Source organism: Vitis riparia, chromosome 13 (genome assembly GCF_004353265.1).
Source record: "Vitis riparia cultivar Riparia Gloire de Montpellier isolate 1030 chromosome 13, EGFV_Vit.rip_1.0, whole genome shotgun sequence".
NCBI lineage: Eukaryota > Viridiplantae > Streptophyta > Magnoliopsida > Vitales > Vitaceae > Vitis > Vitis riparia.
Genome location: NC_048443.1, coordinates 7977612 through 7999603, shown reverse-complemented (window position 1 = coordinate 7999603; position 21992 = coordinate 7977612). Strand labels below are relative to the sequence as shown.

At 33.1% G+C, this 21992-nt stretch overlaps 1 protein-coding gene across 1 annotated transcript in view; it reads right to left on the bottom strand.

Annotated features, from left to right (window-relative positions):
• The window catches only part of LOC117929054 (ABC transporter I family member 6, chloroplastic), a 28856-nt gene extending 18679 nt beyond the window's left edge, over positions 1-10177 (bottom strand). The window contains exons 1-2 of the mRNA XM_034849243.1: positions 9857-10177; positions 6136-6186 (exon numbers count right to left, since the gene is read on the bottom strand). Of these exons, the coding sequence (XP_034705134.1) occupies positions 6136-6186; positions 9857-10156 (351 nt within the window). The 5' untranslated portion in view covers positions 10157-10177. The remainder of the gene's footprint in view (positions 1-6135; positions 6187-9856) is intronic.
• Positions 10178-21992: the final 11815 nt, after the last annotated feature.

Here is a 21992-nt window from a genome sequence, read left to right as displayed (position 1 = left end):
GTTATCACATATGAGTTTCATCTGTTCATCCTTTCCAAATCTCAACTCTCGAAGAAGATGTCTCAACCATATGAGTTCACATGTTGCCAAAGCCATAGCTCGATACTCGGCTTCAGCGCTAGATCTGGCCACTACATCTTGTTTCTTACTCTTCCAAGATATTAGATTACCTCCAATAAAAACACAGTACCCTGAAGTGGAACGTCTATCTGTGGGTGAGCCAGCCCAATCTGCATCTGTGTAACCAACAACCTGAGTATGACCTCTGTTCTCGTACAACACACCTTGGCCTGGTGTACTTTTGATATATCGAAGAATGCGGATTACAGCATCCCAATGGCTATCACATGGTGACTGTAGGAATTGACTAACAACACTCACAGGAAAAGAAATGTCTGGACGAGTAATGGTGAGATAGTTCAATTTACCTACGAGCCGTCGATATCTCCCGGGGTCTCCTAAAGGCTCCCCCTGTCCTGGTACAAGTTTGACATTCGGATCCATAGGTGTGTCTACCGGTTTACAGTCTAACATACCGGTTTCTTCCAGGATGTCTAAAGCATACTTCCTTTGGGAAAGGACCACAGCAGAACTGGATTGAGCTATCTCAATTCCCAAGAAATACTTGAGTTTCCCCAAGTCTTTGGTCTGAAAGTGGGTAAAAAGGTGTTGCTTTAGTTTCTGAATACCATCCTGATCACTGCCTGTAATGACGATGTCGTCCACATAAACAACCAGATAAATACACTGCCCCAAAGAGTTATGATGATAGAAAACTGAATGGTCTGCTGTACTGCGAAGCATGCCAAACTCTTGAACAACAGAACTAAAACGGCCAAACCATGCTCGAGGAGATTGTTTCAAGCCATATAGAGAACGGCGTAACCTGCATACTAAACCAGACTCCCCCTGAGCAACAAAACCAGGAGGTTGCTCCATATAAACTTCCTCGGCAAGATCACCATGAAGGAAGGCATTTTTAATATCCAATTGATAAAGAGGCCAAGAACACATGGCAGCCATGGAGAGAAGCAGACGGACAGAAGCAATCTTGGCAACCGGAGAGAATGTGTCACCATAATCAGAACCATAAACCTGAGTATAGCCTTTAGCAACTAAGCGGGCCTTAAGGCGATCAACCTGACCATCAGGACCAACCTTAACTGCGTAGACCCAACGACAGCCAACGGTAGATTTACCCGAGGGTAAAACAACAAGATCCCAAGTGCCATTAGAGTGCAGAGCAGCCATTTCATCCACCATTGCCTGTCGCCAGCCTGGATGGGAAAGAGCTTCATGGGTGCTCTTTGGAAGAGAAACAGAGGATATAGCAGAAACAAAAGCAGAATAGGGTGAAGATAATCGATGATAACTCAAAAAATTGTAAATAGGATGAGGATTACGAGTAGAGCGAGTACCTTTCCGAACAGCAATGGGTAAGTCATTAGGAGAAGGCAGAGCCGGGGTAGGTGAAGCCGAAGGGATAGGAAGTGAGTCAGCAGGAGCCTCAACAAAAGGGAGAGGAGCAACGACACGAGGGCGACGATGATAAACCTGAAGTGGTCGAGGAGGCATAGCATCAGGTGGGGAGACAATGGGAATAGGCAAGACTTCAGAAACAGGAAGAGACTCAGAAGTGGTGGAAAAGAATGGTGAGTCCTCAAAGAAGGTGACATCAGCGGAGATAAAGTATCGATGAGTCTCAAGGGAATAACAACGATAACCCTTCTGAAGTCTGGAGTATCCCAAGAAGAGACACTTCATGGCTTTGGCGGAAAGCTTGTCCTGTCCAGGAGTGAGAATATGAACAAAGCAAGTACAACCAAAGACACGAGGAGGAAGGAAATAAAGTGGTTGGTCAGGGAAGAGAAGGGAGTGAGGAATCTGATCATGTAAGACAGAGGAGGGCATACGATTAATCAAATAACAAGCGGTAAGAACAGCGTCCCCCAAAAACGAAAAGGAACATTACTATGGAGGAGGAGAGTACGAGCTGTCTCAACAAGATGTCGATTCTTGCGTTCAGCTACCCCATTTTGTTGAGGAGTATGAGCACAAGAAGACTGATGAAGAATCCCATGATGAGACATAAACGAAGTAAATGGGGCTGAAAAATATTCCCTGGCATTGTCACTGCGTAACACACGAATAGAAATATTGAACTGGGTTTGGATTTCAGCATAAAATTTCTGGAAAATAGAGAATAACTCAGCTCGATTTTTCATTAAAAATAACCAAGTACATCGAGAATAATCATCAATGAAAGTGACAAAATACTGAAATCCTAAAGTAGACGCAGTCCGACAAGGACCCCAAACATCAGTGTGGACAAGCTCAAAAGGAGACTTTGCCCGATTATTCAAACGCTTTGGGAACGAGACACGAGTATGTTTCCCAAGCTGACATGACTCACACGGAAGCGACAATAAAGTGGAAAAACGAGGAACCATCTTCTGGAACTTGGAGAGACTAGGGTGGCCCAGACGATTGTGAATGAGGAGAGGAGCATCAGTGGAAATGCAAACTGCAGGAGATGAATCCGAGGTGAGGTGATAGAGGCCTTGAGACTCACGTCCTATGCCAATCGTCTTCCCCGTACTCCGGTCCTGCAAGGTCACAAATTTATCAGAAAAAGTAATAGAGCAATTAAGAGTACGAGTGATTTTGCTGATGGAAATAAGATTAAAAGGACATTCAGGAGTATAAAGGACAGAAGTGAGAGGTAGAGAAGGCAGAGGAAGGGCCAAACCAATACCTTTAGCCACAGTTTGAGAACCATTAGCTAAGGTAACATTAGGTAAAGCAGAGATAGTAGTAATAGAGGAGAAAAGATCCTTATTACCAGATAAGTGATCAGAAGCTCCAGAATCTAGAATCCAGGGTCCAAGAGAAGATGTGTGGGTAAGGCAGGCAGAGGCATTACCAGGCTGGGCAACAGAGGCAACAGAAGCCTGAGATGCGGAAGAACTCGGAGGCTGAGGCAGCGGAGAATCAGAGGACTGGGCCACATGGGCAGTGCGAGGAGGTCGTCCATGTAACTGATAGCAACGATCGCGAGTGTGGCCAAGTTTATTGCAATAGGTGCAATGAGGACATTGACCTCTACCTCGGGTACCACTACGGCCTCCTCGAGAGTTAGTTTGAGAAACTAACACAGAAGAATCTGAAGTGCTATCAAATGGCAAAGTCTGAGTGAAGGAGATACGAAGTAGGCGAGCAAACACATCATCCAAGGACGGAACTGATGAACTACCAAGAATCTGATCGCGGACAGGCTCAAGATCCGGACGGAGGCCAATAAGAGTAAGAACCATGAAGAACTTGTCAAGTTGTGTTTGTTGAGCCCCAACATCAGGAGTAAGAGGCATCACAGTCAAGAACTCCTCCTTAAGAGAGGCAATCTGGCCAATATAAGTAGATAGATCCAAGTCCTGTTGGCTGAGATGGACAATAGCAGAAGCCACCTTATAAAGACGCTGGATATCATTCGTATATAATCCTTTGGCCTGAGTCCAAAATTTAAAACAAGTTTTGTAGGCCCGAAGATGAAGAAGAATCTTGGGATCAACCGATTGCCATAATACACTACATAATTGTGCATCTATCTTCCTCCACTGTACGCGGTCAACCTCAGGGATATCTGCCTCCTGTATAATCACGTGATCCTCATATCCTTGACCCATAAACCAAAGTTCAACAGAGGCAGACCAGGAAAGATAATTGTCACTGCCAACCAATTTCTCCGAAGTAATCATAGGAGATCCAGATATAACAGCGGAAAAAATGGAATTTTTAGTAGTCATATCTACTTATCTGGAGAATGAAGTATGTTTGGATCGAAGAGAGCCCTAATACGGCTTCAGATTGCGGCGTGGCACCACCGAAAAAGGGAGACGGCCTCAGATCGCGGCGTGGTACCACCAGAAAGGTAGAAGAACACTTCCCAAGGCACGTGCAGGGATTGGAGTGGAGAAAAAGTAGTCGGAGCTTCGCCGGAAAGACTGTTTGGAGGGCCGACGGAGACAAAAATCCCCAAAAGAGGTACGTGCAGGGCTCGAATGGGAGAACCAGGGAGGTAGGGAGGCTGGTCGGCGTCAGGCGAGGCTGCTGGAGGAGGCGCGTTGCCGGAAAATCCCTCACGCGCCCTCACGCGCCGGCGCGTGAGATGCAGCCGCCGGACGGAAACGTGAGCGTGGGTGGCGCGTGGATGCTTTTTTTGGTGCCGGTGCCTTCACAAAAGTTGTAGATCTCCTCCAGGCGCTCCTTCTAGTATGGTCGGTGTTGGAAAAATACGTCGCCGGAAAGTTCGCCAGAAAGTTCGCCGGAAAGTTCGCCGGAAAAGTTTGCCGGCGGTGAGTAGTTTCTGTCGACGATCCGAATGACCGGAAAGTATTGGGAGATGGGGAAGGTGACCGGAATGAAACACGGTCACCGGAAGGTTTCCCGGAGTTGATGACACGGGAAACAGGAAAGAATTAGGTTTTCTTCCTTGGCTCTGATACCATGTTGAGAGAGAGAGAAAGAAGAAAGACCTTAATTCTCATTAATGTAATGATCTACTTACAATTAAGAAATATATATATATACAAGGCTAGGAGTCCTAACTACCATACATGTGTCCTATATTAATAAGGAAAGGTTATACACTATAAATACATTATATTCAACAATATATATATATATATATATATATATATATCATGCTCTCCAACACCCTCCCTCATTGGCGGCCCCATTCCCGTAGATGAAGCCTCCCTCATGTGCAATTTCATACCTATACATGGAGAACACATATCCGTAGACAAACAAACCACAAACAACCTCCTTTAAACATACATGTGAAATTAAGGAAATAAACATACAATGAAGTTCAAATGCATAACCTACTGCTAAACGAGGCTATGATATCCCGTTGGATTACCAATTTTCCTAAAAACTTCATCTATTAAAATCTAGGTCCTAGAGTGGTTTGGGTAATGCACTCTTCTATTAGAAATAATCTTTTGGGTTGGCATGGCTCTTTCGTGGGAAAGAAATGAAAAAAAGTCTAGAGGGTTGCATCCTCATGCTTGTTTTGGACTCTTTGGAAAGAAAGAAATAGTTTTTAACGATGTTGAGCAATCAGAACAAGCAATATTTGTTAATTTATCTTGGGGTGATTTTATATATCTAATAAATTGTGTAATTGATGTAACAGGATTGGATTCTCAAGAAAAGAATGCATGAGTTGGATTTACAGCTAGTGTAATTAATATGCACATGCTAACAATGATACACATTCTTGTCCATTAATAGAGGGAAAGAGATCCTCAATGAGAGCCCTAGAAAGACGAGGCATCATTTTACTCAGGTAATAGACCTGCAAGTTTACTTTGGGAAAATCCTGCTTAAAATGTATTAGGACCAAAACCATATGTCCCTAGGTAAGAGTCCCTAAATCTGCACTTCCAATTGTCATGGCTTCAATTTGAGATTATTCATTGTGTAAGTTGATACCAGTTGTTGAATAAAGCTAGGTTGTGTGGATGATTAATCAATCAAGGTTAAATAGTCTATGTAAAGAGCCAATAAATTATTTAACTGACAAATAAATTCATTATAATTATTAGTCAAATTTTAGAAACTTACAATGCTTGTTGTGTTTTCAATTTAGGTTTTTTAGAATAATAGTATTTCTGGTCTTTATTAGTTTATCAACTTCATTTTTCAGCTCAAAGATCCACTTGGAAGAGCAAAGGTTTTTAACGTGCTTTATTTATCACCATACATGATTAACCACCCTTAGATGCTACTCTTCACACCACACCTTAAATCTCAGGGACCTTTCTTGAGGTTTGTGCCAAGGTTTCAGACAGAAAGGAAATAGGATCTTAACATGAGAATCAAGGTTTATATAAAAAAACAAAGAAAGAAGATACTATAGCTTGACTTTAGATAAGATATTTCATAAAAAGATAACTTTTTAAGAAGGCAACTCTTACGTCACTTGATATTGGGTCTGCATTTCAAGCATCACAATCTGTGACTTTTTAAGACAAGGTATAGAAATCACAGAAAAATCAATATCCTCAGATGCAACATATGTTGGTCTAATAGTACAACCCACACTTTCATGTGACAAAATAAACCACCAACCTTTGAAAATGTGCTCTTCCCAGAACCATTCTTCCCCATGACTGCATGGACCTAGTAGAAATGAAGAATTTAAGCCACATTAGACAAAAACATCAGAAATACATGAAATTTTTACATGATTACTACCTTCCTGATGTCAAAATGAATGAATGAATGAATAAAAACCTAAAAGCACCATAATAGCCAAAACATCATGAAACAATGAACTTTAATGAGATAATCAGATAAATACAAGCAATATCCATTTATTAAGCAGAATTAACTCTAACTTCAATAAAGTAATAGGGTGCCATATGACATTCAATTTTTTGGCCAACAAATGCCATTGCACTGTCATTAGGCATTAAGCATGCATAGCTCCAGCCTCCTGCTAGGGACTTCTCAGACACTCAACCCTCCAACGATTTATAATTAATAAACCTCTAATAGTAAAGATTCAGGAAGCAACTTAAGCACCAGTTTTTTTTTTTTTTTTTTTAATCAGAAACAGAATTGTATTAGAAGTGGATAAAAGTACTTGAGAAGGATGAAGAGTCCTCCCCAAAGCTACAAAAACTGATCAAACATGGCTAAACTCTACCACAATACAAGGTGACCTAGCCAACCAGTATAAACTAAAATGAAAAACAAATGCATCTCCACTAGCCCTACAAAACTCCTTTCATTTCTATTCAACCCCTTTTGTTCTACACACTGAGGACCAATCAAACTGAACAACATTAGCAACTTGAGCGCTAGTAACACTCACAAAATAAATATCTAAAGAATATTTTTTAATTTTTAAATTGACAATTCCTACTACTAAAGTGTATTTGCTCTTTGTGTTCCAAATACACCACCAGAAAAAATTTAAAAAAAAAAAACACTCTCATCCCTTATACTTTTTCATCGCTCACCCCCCAAAATGCCCATGCCAACTTGAAAACAAAATCCTGCACTATACAAGGTAGCACCCAAGACACTTCATATAAAGTGAAAACGAATGCCCGTAATTCATTAAAGATACCTCAATGAAAGAGACAATTAGTTGTTTCACCACCCCTCCACACAAAACCAATTCAGAAAAGTCATGTCTCCCATCCTTAGTTGGAGCACCAATTAAATTCTTTTCTTAGTTGCCAACAAGGAAAAGAATGTCAGCTCTAGACTTCTAGTGGAGCCTGAGTGCCTCAAACCTCCTTCCTAGGGAATGTGCCACTTGAGTTGTTAGCCTCTTCGAAATTTGTAAAAAGATTTAACAAAAAAGGCTCCTAAATAGCTCCCTTCCATCTAATTACATCCATATCTCCCATCTTACATTCACTAGGCAAAATCTCCTCTAAGAAATCAGATATCAACTTTAGAATTGAATCTTGAAAACCCCTAACAAGTGGAAGCCAACACTCCATCCCACCCCAAGTCATCTACTTAATGCTTCTTGATCTATACAACTCCATGTAATCCAACTCGAAAGCCTGCTCCCCATGCTATAGATAGTCCACAAAAATACCTTCTACCCATTCCATACCTAAAAGTCACAAATTTAGAAAATTCAGCCCAAACTTTCTGAATATCCTTCCACAAACTGAACCCATAAGAGATAGTTCTCGGTCTCCATGAATATAACATTTTGAAGGTAAAAACATCAGCTACTGCTAGGTTGAAAGCATATTTAGGTTAATTTGAAGGTATATCTAATAGCTTTCTTATTTCTCCTATAGATAAATAATTACAAAATAATAATAATAATAATAACTTCTTACTTGCAAAAGTTGTAAGGTAAATTAAGGCATGAACAAGCACAACAAGCTCAACCTTCCACAGTACAAAAACACATCAGTTTTCATATGCCTTAAGTAAAGAAAGCATGCCCTTTAATAAAATGATCAGACACAAAACTCTCAGAAATATGTATACGGCTGTCTTCTTTTTGAAAAATACTTAGCTCTACACATATATAGAAGAACCTCCACCTACCCTATTACATGGCAAGATTAAATAGACAATTTTTTAAATATATTTGTACTTAAAAAGATGCTCCGATAACTTTTTTTGTAACCACATGACAAATTTTTTAAAATAAAATAAAATATACCTTACTACAAATGGGAACTAGATACCAACAAACCTTTGCCCCATATTGGGTAGGACAAGGTTCCTCCACATTGCAGTAGAGCCAATTATTATCAATCAACAATATTCTCTGGGTTGTTAGCAAGTTCACTTTTTCTATACATGCAAGATGAGGTATCAACCAACCATATTATCATTCACTGTAAGGTGGCACAAAGTTTATGGTCTTGGTGCTCTCTCATTTTGGTGTTTTATGGGTTTTACCATGCTCAATCAAGGAACTGTTGTTAGGTTGTCATGGGAACTTTGTGGAAAAGAGTAGGAATAGGTTTTCGAGGACTACCCCTCTATTTGTTTTGGTCTGGAGAGAGCATAACAGAGGATGTTTTTAGGACAAGGAGAGGTTCAAACTGATATTGAAAATCACTCTACTTGTACTCTGCTTTTGCAGTCTAACATGATGTCAAATTGTAACTTTGATTCCTCACTAGATTTAATCATCACTTTAGACAGGGTTTAAGATATTGTTAGTGCCTATGTCACTTATTGAATATTTCTTGTGTATGTAAGATCAGTCCCCTTTTGTTAGCTGCATTTCAATAGAATCATTATGGCCTATAAAAAAATTGCTAAGAGTAAACCATAACAATTATTACAAATTACTGGATTATTTATTCTAGGCTCTTCCATATGTTCTTCAGGTCTAACCCAAATTAAATATTTCAGATATTATGTTCTTTTTTATTCCATACTTCAAAATATTTATGTTAATTCATAACATTAATCCAAATTCAAAAAATTTCCCACAATGCAACTCAAGTGTTTGGTCCCCATAAACTGAGAGGGAAAGTAAAAGGCTAGGCAAAAAGAAAAGCAAAACAAAGGGAGGAAAACAAAATACCAGTCAAACCCAACAAATATTTCTTCCAATCTATCCCCAACATGTCTCGCTTTATTAAATAGAAAAATGAAGAGTTTGGAACACGTACAAGTTCTTTCCTAATTCTCAATGTATTTTCTGTTCGTTTAACCAGACTATATTAACTACTTGTTTTTCCTTGTCTAGTTGTTTATGAGGACCAAAGCTTAATACCATTATTGTTCTTATCAAAGATATAGATATATCATTTAAGGTATGTTCAAAGAGGAAAAAATCAGGAAGCTTTCCCACTGCTATCTTAGTAGTATCATGTGTAAGAGCTGCTATGCCTAGTAATAGACCAAAATCACCTGCTCCGTTAGTTACAAAATGCGTTTTTGAAAAGCATTTGCCACAATAGGTCGTTGGAATCAAAAGAAAGATGAATAATTCCAACCAATTCCAAAAATTTATGGGGGCTTATTTGGCAGTGAAATTGAGAATTATTTTCTGTATGCATACAAGAAATAATGAAACCCATACACAGAGGATGTTTCCGGAAAAAATGGAGCAATTTCTACCTAATCAACAACAATAGAAATCGCTTAAAAAAACAAAAATGTCTTGTCCAAAGAGGCCAAAAATATGTATCAGGAAAGAACAGCTATCCAATCCCAACGTGGAGGAATTGAAAATTGATAGCAAAAAAATAACACCAGTCAATTTCTTTTCTTGTTTCCTGGCTCTTCTCAGCAACCAAACAGAGGGAAAAAAATGTATAATTGGGCGGTGGTGAAGACTGTTACGAACCTCACCTTCGTAGACGACGAGGTTTACTCCCTTGAGTATTTGCTGCTTGGATTCGGAAATCACAGCCGTCAGATCTTTGACTTCAAGCAAAAGCTTCTTATCACGGCTGTCAACGCCAGAAGCTTCAGCGGAATGAACGGTGGCAAGAGTGGCGATGAGAGACAGAGGGCGACGAGAGGGGGTGCGGATAGAGAGAAGACGAGTTGCAGAGCATGTAAATGCGCGGAAATTGGAGGAGGATTTCGGGATGAAAGTGAGAGGAGAAGATTGTGGAGAACAGGCGCAGCAGAATCGAGCCATTGCCTACTGAAACACCATCCGTCTCGGCGGTGCCAAGCAGACCTTTATGAGTGAAGAAAAGAAACTTTGGGCCTCGAGTTTTTGGGGCCTGAGTCATGGGGCAAGCCCAAATGACATAAGAAAACACTATGCATCATAACTGTGAGGGAGGCCTACAAATAGGTTATGTTTGGGAAAGTAGCTTACACAAGCATGTTTGGTAAATTAATGTAATTTAATATGATTTAATAACTTAATTTAAGTTATTGAATAGTAAGGAGTTGTTTGACTTTTTTTATGTAAGTTATAAAACAATATAGTTTAAGATTAAGACATTTTCAGAATGATTTGCTTTCTAATTCATCATTTAAAATAATTTTGAAGTGAAATTTTTTTAAATTCAAGGCCCTATTTGACAATTGTTTTTTAGAACAATTCCAAAACAAAGAAATAAGAAAACATGTTTGGTAATCAAAAATTATTTTCTATTTTTTGTTTTTAAAATATGAAAATAAGATGTCTAAAAACATTTTTTACTTGTTTTCTTAGAGTTATTTTAGAAAATAATTATACATGTGGAATGATTAAAAAATAAATAATTATTTTTAAAAATATTAAAAACAAGTTAAAAACATTTCAAATTCACTTTTATTTGACAAAATATCAAGAACTGTTTTTTAAAACTGTTTTTAAAAATAATTACCAAATAAGGCCCAAATTTTATTTTTATTTTTTTTAGCCTTTTTATGATTCGATAAAACTAAAAAATATATATTTTTTAAAATTTTGGATAATTATTTTCTTAAAAGTAAATAAAAGTGCGTTTATGAGTGATTCTATAAAGCGTTTCTAGATTTTTAGTACTTGAATGATAAAAATTTTCAAGTATTAGAAATATTAAAAACTCTTCTTAAAATCATTACCAAACAGGCTTTAAGAGTCCGTCTGGGAGTGATTCTAGAAAACATTTATAACATTTTTAATACTTGAATGATAAAAACTTTCAAATATTAGAAATATTAAAAGTGTTTTCTAGAATTACTACCAAATAGGCTAAAAATGCGTTTGACAATGATTCTATGAAGCGTTTCTAACATTTTTAACACTTTAAAAAATTTTATTTTTCAAGTATTAAAAAAAGTTAAAAACACGTTATACAATCACTATCAAACACATTCTAAGATTGCGTTTTGCAGTGATTTTAAGAAATGTTTCTAATTTTTTAATAGTTAAAATTTACAAGTGTTAGAAACGTTTTCTACAATCACTATCAACCAAACTCTAAATAACCCCAAATTTATTTATGAATAATAAATAAATTTACTATAAATTAGCAAAATTGCCCTTTTAAAAAAAATTTGAATTTGATTGCTTTAGTTTTATTCATTTTTATATTATTTCTTAAGAAAAGTTAGAGCTAAATATTTTTTACAAATTATTACCCAAAAACAAAAGCAATATAATAAACATCACAATTTGGATAAAAAAAATAATCAAAAATAAATAAATAAGCAATAATCCAAAACCAAAATTCTACTAGATGTAAATCATGCAATCATAATTTTTACCTCATAATTGATCAAATTCTCATAAACAATTAAATTCCATAAATTTTTGTAGCTTATTATTCAAAAATAAAAATACTAACCTAAATATTATAAAATTTGGATTAAAAATTAATTTTCTATAAACTTTCAAAATTTAACCTCTTATCCTATAATAAAACCAAAATTGTTGTAAAATTATAAAGTGAAAGGAAAAGAAAACAAGGAAGAGAAATTAGAATGTAAGAAGAGAATATAATACATAAAAAAACTTTCTTGAATTTCATTAGGGGTCTCTCCCTTTTATAGGGAGTTACACAAGATATTTATGGATGATCATCCACAAGTTACCATAGTGATACAGAATCTCATATTTTATAACACTCCCCCTTGGATGATCATAAGAATATGCCTCATTAAAACCTTACTAGGAAAAACCCTATGGGAAAAAACCCTAGTGAAGGAAAAAGAGTACAATATTCTTTTGGATTACTACAACTGCCTTGTTAAAAACTGTGTCAATAAAACCCATCGGGACAAAACCTGGACTAAGGAAAAAAAAGTGCAGTATATCCATATTATCATTCTCCCCCTCATGTAAACATGATTATGATTTCTTCAACATTTCAAATGGTAGATCTCTCAATCTTCATATTCCAAAGTCGTACCTTAACTTTGTCAATGTGGTCAAAGGTAATGCCTTTGTGAATAAATCTGCTATATTATTGCATGACCGAATTTGTTGAACATCGATCTCACCTTTCTTTTGGAGCTCATGAGTATAGAAGAATTTAGGGAGATATGCTTAGTTTTGTCACATTTTTTTAACCCTCCTTTAATTTGGGCAATACAAGCAGCATTATCTTCATGTAACACGGTTGCATTGCCTCTGATGGAAGGTAGTCCACATGTTTCTTGTATATGTTGGATCATTGACCTTAGTCATACACATTCACGACTTGCTTCATGAATTGTAAGAATTTCTGAATGATTTGATGATGTAACCACCATTGTTTGTTTGATAGATCTCTATGAGATAATAGTACCATTGTAATTAAACACATACCATGTTTGTGACTTACCTTTACATGGATCTGAAAGATATTCTGCATCTGCATATCCAAGCAATTGTTGCTTTGATTCCCTTGAGTAAAATAGACTCATACTAATAGTTTCACAAAGATAACGCAATATATGTTTGATACCATTCCAATGTCTTCGAGTTGGAGCAGAACTGTATCTTGCTAATAAATTGACAGAAAGAGCAATGTTTGAATGTCTACAATTGGCAAGATATATAAGTGCACCAATAGCACTAAGATATGGTACTTCAGGACCAAGTAATTCTTCATCTTTTTCGCAAGGATGAAATGAGTCATTTTTCACATCAAGTGATTCGATAACCATTAAAGAACTTAAAGAATGCGCTTTATCCATATAAAAACGCTCAAAACTTTCTTAATGTATGTTGATTGATGTACTAAAACTCCATTTTGAAAATGCTCTATCTATGGGCCAAGATAAAATTTTGTTTGTTCAAGATCTTTCATCTCAAATTCTTTTTTCAAGTAATTTATTGTTCTTATGAGCTCTTCAAGAGTTCTAATAAGATTTAAGTCATCAACATACATTGCAATAATTGCAAATTTGGTTTCTGATTTCTTAATGAAGATGCATAGGCATATAGGATTATTCATATACCCTTCTTTTAGCAAGTATTCTCTAAGGCGATTGTATCACATGCGTCCAGATTGCTTTAATTCATATAAGAATCGTTGTAACTTGATTGAGTACATGCTACGAGGCTTTGTACAATTTTCTTTAGGCAATTTAAATCCTTCAAGGATCATCTATATATCATTATCCATGGATTCATATAAATATGTTGTAATAACATTCATGAGACGCATATCTAGTCCTTCTGGGACTACCAAATTAATTAAGAAACGAAATGTGATTGTGTCCATGATAGGAGAGAATGTTTCCTCGTAGTCAACATCAGGTTTCTACAAGAAACCTTATGCTACTAATCGCACTTTATATCTTATGATCTCATTATTCTCATTGTGTTTTCGTACAAATACTCATTTGTACCCAACATGCTTTACATCTTCAGGTGTTTGGACTACAGATCCAAAAACTTCTCATTTTGTTAATGAGTTTAACTTTACCTGTATAGCTTCTTTCCATTTTGGTCAATTATTTTTATGTCGGCATTCTTCCATATTTCGTGGTTTAGGATCTTCATCATTTCTTATGATATTGGAGGCCACTTGGAAAGTGAAAATATTGTTCATAATAATATTATTTTGATCTCATTTTTCTCCCATGTATACATAACTTATTGAGATCCTACAATTTTCATGTACCTATGTCTCTTCAGGGGCTTCTTTTTCAATATGTGCCTCTTCAGGGGCTTCTTATTCAATATTTGCCTCTCAGGGGCTTTCTACATTATTTGTGCCTCTTCTGGGGCTATAGATTTATCAATTTTAAACTAATTAGTTATTTTTTATAGTCTCTTTTAGAGTGCCAAGTTTTTCTTGGGTTCACATCTTCCAGGGAGTTACATCTTTTGAGCCGACAGGTCTACCACACTTCAGGCGTATCTTAGATTAATTTGTTAACTGTCCTACAGGGACATCAATCTATGTTAGAGTATTTGCAGTCAGGATATATGACTTTGTCACTTTCTTTGTATCAATGAATGCATCTTGTAATTGATTTGCAAAATTTTGCAAATGAATGATCATTTGAACTTCTAGTTCACATTGATTTGTATGAGAATCAAGATGAGTCAAAGTCAATGCATTCCAAATAATTTCACGTCGTTCTTCTGAAACTGACTCTTCTCCTCCTAACGACGAGAAAATTGTTTCATTAAAATGATAATCTGCACAACATGTCATTCTACCTTTTAAGTGTATAGGTGGACTAGTCACTAAATAAAAACTTCTAGTTTTATAATGTATATCCATATGATCTTTTACCCCGAGGGGACCAAGTTGGTCTTACAAGATTCTTCTGGATCTAGTATCGTATAAAGTGTCATTCACATGGAATCAAATACTACTTGTGACATGGTATAAGCTCTTTTGGAGCCTTTAATTAGGTTTCTATTACTTGATATAGTATTAACATTGTTTGTCATCGATGTTGTCCAATTAATGAGACAAGAGTTTCATCAAAGTAACAAGTTATAAAACATTATCATAAAACTTCATCTTTATAGAGTTGAATAAATATTATCATAGAGAAAAAGTTAAAATCAATGGAAAAATATTAGTTATTGATGATAACTTAATAAATTGTGTAAAAACAATGAGAGCACATATAACACAATAAAACAAATATGAAAAGATAATTTAAAGTTATATATTTCGTAAGTATCTCACACATTTGATTTGTAAGTGTGGAGCAATTTATACATGAAATAACTAGGAAATATTTCAATAATCAAACTAATTGTAGTGATGGATCAAGGTATGAGAGAGATCCATGTATCTTCAAGTATAAATAAAGAAAATAATTTAAATGATAAATAATAAAATGTGAAATAAACTATAAAAGATGAACAATGTGTTCGAAGATGATAACAAAAATAAACCTATTTGCAAAGAACTAAATAAAAACATAACGTTTAATCATAACAAACATTTCCATCACCAATTAGATGGTCAATTTTCCCATTAAGATTCTCAAAGAAATCCGAAACATCTAAATGGGTTAGATCCACTTGGCCATCGCTATCAATGAAGTTCATTTCAACTTCCTTTCCTTTTATTGATGTTTGGTAAAGGTCAACCAAATGTTTGGGTGTATGATAGGTACACGACCAATACCCCTTCATACCACATATATAACAATTATTCTCATGGTTCTGAGAAGGTTTATCTAATAAACACTTCCCATTTTCTTGTTTTACCTTAGTATTATTCCACTTCTGGTGGTGCAATGAGGCTTTCCTTTTCTGAGAATTTGGTGAATTATTACTATAAGAACCATGGTATCGGGGATTTCTTCCATGACCATGTCCTCGTCATCGTCCACGAGTTTGGGACAATATTGCATACACTTCAGGAAATGATTCAGATCTAGTTGGACGAAACTGGTGATTTCTCATCAAAAGCTCATTTTTTATTAAACCTTCATGGAGATGATGACGAAGGAAATCAGTGTTTTTGCGCGATCCTACGAGGATGCTTGATTTCTTTCTTTAATCATAGCTCCAAGATTCATTGATAATTTTGTTTTGAATAACTTTTGGTTATACAAGAGAATTATAAATTGTATGCATAGCTTCTGGCTATGAAACTATTGTTAATAAAAATTGTTTTTCATAATTCCTGTTATGAAAAATAAGTGAGTACAAAATAAAAATTAAAAGCCAATATTTTTCATAACTTTGAATTATGGTCATTTTGTTAGAACAAGAAAATATGCAAATTTGTACATAGTTTCAGGCTATGAACTATTTATGTATAACTTCTAGTTACACAATATAATTAAAAGAAATTAAAGAAATTAAAAGTTAATATCTTTCATAACTTCAGACCATGATTATTTTGTCAAAACAAGAAAATATTTAAATTTGTACATAGCTTCAGGCTACGAACTGTTTTTTATATAAATTTGTGCATAACTTTAGGCTATGAACATTTATTTATTTATTTATTTATTTATTTATTTTATAGCTTCTGGCTATAATATTATTTGGTATAACTTTTAGTTATACCATATAATTAAAAATAAATAATTAGAGATCATATACATAACTTCTGGTTATGTATCTATAATTTTGTAATTTTTCCTCATAATTTTTTGTTATAAGAATTGCATATATTTTTCATAACTTCTGGTTATGAATTTACCACATAATTTATAATTTATCCCATAACTTCTGGTTATAGTGATTATACATATTTATGTATTCAAATAAAATAAATGAAAATAAAGATCAAAGGGTAATAAAATAGAAAATCATGATATAAGTTTATCACATACCTTTTGTGAGAAAGAAGAAAGAAAAGTCTTTTTATTTCTCTTATAAAGACTATTCGTGTTGATAACGTATTGTAAAATTATAAAGTGAAAGGATAAGAAAACAAGGAAGAGAAATTAGAATGTAAGAAGAGAATAGAATGCATAAAAAAACTCTCTTGAATTTCATTAGGGGTCTCTCCTTTTTATAGGGAGTTACACAAGATATTTATGGATGATCATCCACAAGTTACCATAGTGGTACAGAATCTCATATTTATAATAAAAATAAACTACTATTAATTTTAATAATTTGTTTAAATTCAAACTAATTTAAATATCTATTAGAACCAATAATTCCAATTAGTTTTGAAAAATAAAAATTAAGATTTGATACCATTTCTTAAATTAGAAGTTGTAATTATTTTTTAATTATTAAGCAAATAATTAGAAATTAAAAATTATTATAATAATTAATTCTAATATTTTGGAATATGTAAAAAATATATTATTTAGTTTTTGAAATTATTAGTTTTCAAAAATAAAAAGAAATATAATAATCAAATTATAGATATTTTTAACATGTAAAAACAACATCTGGCATATAAATAAGATAAAATAAAATAAGGGTTGTTTGATTAAACTGATAATTGAACTCCCTCAATTTTGAAATTTAATCTTTCATCATTTTTTAAACTCAAGATAAAAATATCATCATTATTTTCTTATAAAAATAATTTTTTATTTTAAAACTTACATATAAATACTTGAAATGGTAAAGGGCATTTATATAAAAAATATGTTATTTTTCAATTAAAAATAGAAATGATTAGATTCATAAATTCAAGGATTATTTCACTCATTTTAACTAATCTTATATATTTTTTTTAATTATTTACGATAACTCAATTGATCAGGACAAATACTAGGATGTGTGGTCTCGGTTCTCAGCAAGTGACACGTATTTGTAAGATACGAGAAAGATATGAGGGTTTAGCAGTTCACATTGGAAACCATTGGGTCTTTTAATGAGAAGATGTAAATTAGGTAAGGAATAAGGATAGGTCAAGTTGAATATGATTAGGGATTGAAAGAGAGAAGGTGTGAATTCAATGAGTTTTGATTGGAAGTGAGATTGGCTACGGTTGTGGTAGGAGAGGCTTTGCTTCTTCCATTGTGTTCTACTCAAAATGTTGCTTCACAATTACGCTTCAATAAATTATTATGAAAAATTAAATCCATTCACTATCCCTACATCTAATATCTAAGATAAGGTAACACTAATAAAAAAATATTATTTTTAATTTTTATTTTCAAATAATAATTATTAATAATAATACAAATAATCATTATCATTGTCATAAAAATAAATAGATAAATAAATCTAACATCAAAGATTAAAATATCATAAATATCGATGGATAAAATTTCAAAAAATATTGAAAATATCGGATATAAATTCGAACAAAAAATATCAATGTCAAAGAAAGGTTGGAAAAAAAATTCAATAAATGATAAAAGAAATAATAACACACATACTAAAATTGTTTTATCATCGATATATATATATATATATTCTATAATTTTGTGATAATAATAATACAATGTGTACCAATAAGAAATATGAATTTTAAAAGTGTTAGCTCAATATTAATCTAAAATAAATACTTTATTTCATTAAATATAAAAAATGTATACAAAATGCATTATGATGATTCCCTTTAATAGTAAAAGAAAGTCTGATATGGTTTCATAATACAATAAAGGTATTGTAATGCGAAGTTTGCATAATATTGACTATAATTATAAGCACGTGTCATACATGTTGGGACGTCATTTGTTTATTTGGCCCTGGTGCCTAGGCTAAAGAGCCTGCGCGACGCGCCCAGAGTGGCCTCCCCAGGATTCGAACTCGGGACCTTAACCCAAGCAGTTGCCATCCTGGTACCATCTGGGCTACATATGAGCTACTAGCCCAGATGGTACCAGGATGGCAACTGCCTGGGTTAAGGTCCCGAGTTCGAATCTTGGGGAGGCCACTCTGGGCGCACCGCGCAGGCTCTTCAGCCTAGGCACCAGGGCCAAATAAACAAATGAACTAGCCCAGATGGTACCAGGATGACAACTGCTTGGGTTAAGGTCCCGAGTTCGAATCCTGGGGAGCCCATTCTGGGCGCGCCGCGCAGGCTCTTCAACCTAGGCACCAGGGCCAAATAAACAAATGACGTCCCAACAATACATAGGTTTCTTGGAGTCCTACCTACTACCCCTTTATGAATGAAAAACTCGAACTTCACTCATTTACTTGTTTGAAATTCTCATTGCGTTTAATATAGAACGTCATATGACACTTATGTAGCAGGATTGGTAAATATACCATAGTCATCATAAGTTGAATTTTAACCTATTCCATAATTTGGAAGTCATATCTCATTAGTCATGACATAAGGAGGATAAATGTTAACCTTAAAGAATTAGTTTATACACAACCTCGTCGTGGGTGACCACATCAATCGAATCAAGGATGTACACTCTATTGTGTCTTGTATAGCCTTAAGCAGGTTCTTCATGCTAAGTTTGAAAAGCTTGGTTCAATAAATCTTGGATTTGGATTAATACATAGTTTGTATGATTTAGATATGTTTATTGAGTACATTATTGAAGGTATTGTGTTGCTTGTTCCTTATAAGAATGATATCAAATCCCGACCTATATAATTCTTTTTGAGGTGAAAAATCTTCGATCTTTGTGTTCTTTCTTGGCATTGAGATTGACACATCTCCTACGAATATATTGTCTTATATTAAATATGTATAAAATCTCATTTTTTATTCCATGTTAATAGATAATAAAGTTGTTGACACTCCACTTGAGTTGAATAATAAATTTTTTAAATTCATTTAAATATTTTTCAATTACATATTAATCAAACTTTTTATTTTTTTATTTTTTTATTTTTTTATTTTCTACTCAGATTTCTTATATTTTCAAAAAGGGAAAATAAATTCACATAACATAAAAAAATTCTAATTTTTTATTAAAAAATATTTCTAATTAGTGAAATTAATATTAATTGTAGGTTATAATTGGTTATAATTCTAAATGATTATAGCTTGATGGATTGGGCCTAAAGTGTGGTGGGCCCATATCCTGACTAAACCATCCCACGAGGAAAGCGCGTCCGCTCCAGAATCTAGTGGAAGTACACGGCCTTGGACAAATCTGGTGGTCTTCTTCCCACGGTACACACACATGCAGATCACGTGATCCTCCTTGGATTCGGTCCTCTCCGGTACGGTACCTCCGGTTAGATCCACTTAGTGGTCTAATATATGGGAACATATTTAATACATGAAACCACAATATATGATATATAATAAAATAAATTATGTATAAATATAAACTAATTTTTTGGATTTGAGGTGACGACAGTAGTACTTTTACATTATACTTGCTGAGGAACCAAGATCCAGATCAATAATTATTTTCAAAAACAATTTTTGAGAACACTGTTTAAAAACGATTCTATGGGTTTTGTTTGGGAATTATTTTTTAAAATAATTTTTTGTTATTCAAAACAAAAAATAACATTATAAAACATATTTGACAACTAAAAATTATTTTCTATTTCTTTTCTTAGGTTGTTTTCACAAAACATCTTTTACTTGTTTTCTTTTATTTTCACTTGTTTTCTAAAAGTTTTTTTTTTAAATATTTATTAGAAGGATTATAAATAAAACACCAGATATAAAAATTGTTTTTAAAACACTAAAAATAGGTTAAAAACATTTTACATTTTTAAACAGACTTTTATTATACAAAAATTAGAAAACAATTTTTTAAAAACGGTTCTCAAAAACTATTTTTCAGAATTATCTTAAAAAACAGTTATCAAGCATACCCTTGATATTTTGTAAAAAAAAATTTCTATTTGGAACTTGAAATATTTTTAACCTATATTTTATATTTATAAAATAATTTTTATATGTAATGCTTTATTTTTAATCATTTTTTATATTTGTATGATTATTTTTTAAAATAATAATTAAAAAACAAGTTAAAATAATTAAAAGATGTAACTTGAAAACACTTTATTTTATATTTTTAAGAACATAAAATAATTTTTTATTTTTTATTATCAAATCCATCTTTTTTTTTAAGAATAAAAAATAGTTTTTAAAAACAATTATCATACTCTAAATTTTTTTATGAACTTTAATTGTTCTTGGTTGAAAGACCTCCATATTTTAAAAATATGAATATAAGATAAAATTATCATTGGAAAATATTTTCATCCTTATCCACTACCAAATTTTTTTTTTTAATATAAATTATTTTTTTAAAGGTTCATTTGATTAAAAGGGTAGTGAAAACTCCATTTTTGAAAGTTAACCATTTATACTTTTTTTAGGTATTATTTTAATAAAAAATATCCTGATTTTTTTTTTTAAATTAATACTTTATTTAAAAATTTAAATGTAAATATTTGAAATGATAAAGGACATTTATATAAAAAATGAGTAACCCTTTTTTTTTAAAAAAAAAAATTGAGAAATATTAAATTCATAATTTGAGGATTATTTTACATTTTTAACCAAATATATATATATATATATATTTTTTTAAGTGGATATTATTTCAACTTTTTAAATTAAATATTTCATTGGATATTATAGGTATATGATCCCCAAATGATATAAATGACCATATTAATTAAACTTTTTAACTAAATAATTTTTAAAATGGATGTTATGCAACTTTTTTAATTAAATATTTCATTGGATATTATAATCCCGAACAATGATAACTTTTCCGATATAAATGGCCATATCAATTCAACTTCCATGAAATTTTTTAAAAGTTGGAAGGAAACTAAAAAAAAAAAAAAAAAAGAGAGATAAAAGGAAAAACTAATTTATTTAGAGAAAGCAGATTAATTTTTGGATATTATTATTTTTTATTTCTTTGCAAAAGTATTTTATTAATTTTTCCTTCTTTTTCTCTATTTTTCAATTAAATGGGATATAATAAATATGAAATTACAAATTTAACCTCTCATTTTTTTATTAAAAACATACCCATTTTGAATAAGAATGCCCTCACTTTTTTCCTCGTAAAAATAATATTTTTTTTAAAAGATATATGTAAATAGTGAAAATCTTGAAGGGTATTTATGGTAAAAATAGGTTACTTTTCAAATTAAAAAATGTAAAAGATTAATTTTATAAATTTGAGATATTTTCGTCTGTTTTAAATTTTTAATCAATTAATCACAAAATGTATAGGAAAAAAGGAATTCGATTATTCCCACCAACACCGGAATTAGACGAGTG